This window comes from Gavialis gangeticus, unplaced genomic scaffold (genome assembly GCF_001723915.1).
Source record: "Gavialis gangeticus isolate Ggan-Ray unplaced genomic scaffold, GavGan_comp1, whole genome shotgun sequence".
Taxonomy (NCBI): Eukaryota; Metazoa; Chordata; order Crocodylia; family Gavialidae; genus Gavialis; species Gavialis gangeticus.
Window position 1 is genome coordinate 34,832,471 of NW_017729032.1, and position 2,034 is coordinate 34,834,504.

Below are 2,034 nucleotides of genomic sequence, written 5' to 3' on the forward strand. Positions count from 1 at the left end.
TGCTCAATTCAAATGAATAAGGTTGGGAGTTGTGGGATTGCTGTAGGGCCCAGGGGGAAAAGCCACCGTCTGATTTGTAGGAAGTCTAAGCTCCTGCATTTGAATGTTTATGAGAATCCCATTTATGTGAGAGAGGTATTTAGGATTCCAGGGAGGAAGTAGAGTGCAGAGAAGGGTGAAGGAGTTATTCTTATATTTTGTTTGTCAAATATGAAGAACAGAAATGCAGTGATCAAAGCAGTCAGGTTAAAAATATTTTTCCTGCCTACTGTAAGATTAAATGTTGCCTTAAAGAAATAAAAGTAGTGAAACAAGAATAATATTAGATTATTGATAATCTTTCTGAAATATCCTACTCCTAGGGCCCTATAATTATATCTGCTTCCTTCAAAAAAAACCTGTTTCTACATAGCCTATGTTTCACTTAGCAAAAAAGAAAAGCTGGAACTTCTTTAAAAGCTTCAAAACCAGAGAAGGGGAATGCATTTTTTTTTAAAATCTCATCATTTTAAGGCAATATAATAAGGATCTGAGTTGTGATTTTTTTTGGCCATTTGGAATAGTCAGTGTTACAAAAGCATACCTATCACATGCGTGCGTCATCAAATAGGCTTGTCTTCACTACATAACTAGCTATAACACGATTTCTGTCTGTGACAGGAATCCTAGCTACACTCACAAAAAAGCCTCTGAATTTGTGCACAGTGATGCTGTTCACATTACTCTGCAGGCTCATCAGCATGTACAGCTATGCTCAAGCTACCACTTACCAGCTGTTACTCATTTCTCAGTGTGATTGCCTCCCCTTGAGCCAACCTAACTGGAGGGAAGCTGTAGTAGTCTTACCTGCCTCTTTAAGGCTGGGGGACTTTGGTCAGCAATCCTATTTAATGATCAGAGTAGCAAAGCAGGGGAAGGTTCACGTGGCTCCTAAAAGGGACTGAGAGGCTGCACCTTGAAAGAGGAATTATGTGAAGTCAGAGAACAGAGACAGACACCTGGAGCTTGCTCTTTGTTCTGCCAGTTCTCCGTGCAGACATGGTTTCAGTCCTTCCTAAGCTATGAAGAGAGGCTGACATGCAGGTTAACTGTACAGCAAAAACAGGGTTTCATGCAAGTGTGCCTGTAGCTAGACTTGTACAGTAGCCAGGCTGCTGGCAATGCGTGTGCAGGGCTGTGAACCTAATTGCTTTCCCAAGTGTTGTGAGGTTTAAAAAGAAAACAAGTGAGTCTGAGAAGAGGAAAATATGCTCCCTATAAGAAAGAGGTCTCTCTGTAGGAAATCTGCTACTTGTGTAGCTTCAGTCAGATCTGCTGGCACTAATGCCAACATAATGTTGAACAGCAACTTATTTCTGAGCGGCGCAGCTCTTGCGGGCGAGTCTCTTCTTCCGGGTTGACTCCCCCGGCCGAGCGGCAGAGAAGTGGGGTTGGCGGGGACCTGAGGAGGTCACCTAGTCCCAACCCCCTGCCTGAGGCTGCATCAGCCCCTCCAAACCATGGCCAGTGGCCGCGCACACGGTCTCGTTTTTCTGGAGACCGCCTTTAAGGTGGAGAAGACGCGGCTCGGCTCGCGGGACACAGAAGGGCGCTCGCCCTCCGCTCGGAGCCGGCACACCTGGGCCGGGGGCAGCTGCTGTCAGCTACGGGGGAAAGAAAGCAGAGAACAAAGAGGAGGCCGGAATGCCCCTTGCGTGACCGCCTTCCCACCACCCCGCTTTGAGGGACACCACAAGCCCAGGACTCCCGGTTCCCGCTCCCTCCCTGCCAAGGCGCCTGGCGGTGGCGGGCCCAGGCTGCCGGCCGCGGCTCTCCGCCCGGGCCCAGGGAGGTGCAGACTGGCCCCGAGGGCTCCGGGAGGTCCCTGCGGAGGAGGGACGGGGGCGACCGGCAGGGACCCCAGCCACGTGGAGGGCAGCGCGGCAACACTCACCAAGTGAGGAGCTTGTCCCGGAGCCGCAGCAGGAGGCCGGCGGCCCCGCCCGGAGCAGCGGTCCGCGCGCCGGCCGGCTCCATGCGCTGCCTGCGGGCTGC

At 51.1% G+C, this 2,034-nt stretch overlaps 1 protein-coding gene across 3 annotated transcripts in view; it reads right to left on the reverse strand.

The window, feature by feature from the left end:
• SLC35F2 (solute carrier family 35 member F2) overlaps nucleotides 1-2,028 on the reverse strand; it is a 110,608-nt gene extending 108,580 nt beyond the window's left edge. For all 3 annotated transcript variants that reach the window (XM_019524643.1, XM_019524642.1, XM_019524641.1), the window contains exon 1: nucleotides 1,934-2,028. In XM_019524643.1, the coding sequence (XP_019380188.1) occupies nucleotides 1,934-2,016 (83 nt within the window). In that variant the 5' untranslated portion in view covers nucleotides 2,017-2,028. The remainder of the gene's footprint in view (nucleotides 1-1,933) is intronic.
• Nucleotides 2,029-2,034: the final 6 nt, after the last annotated feature.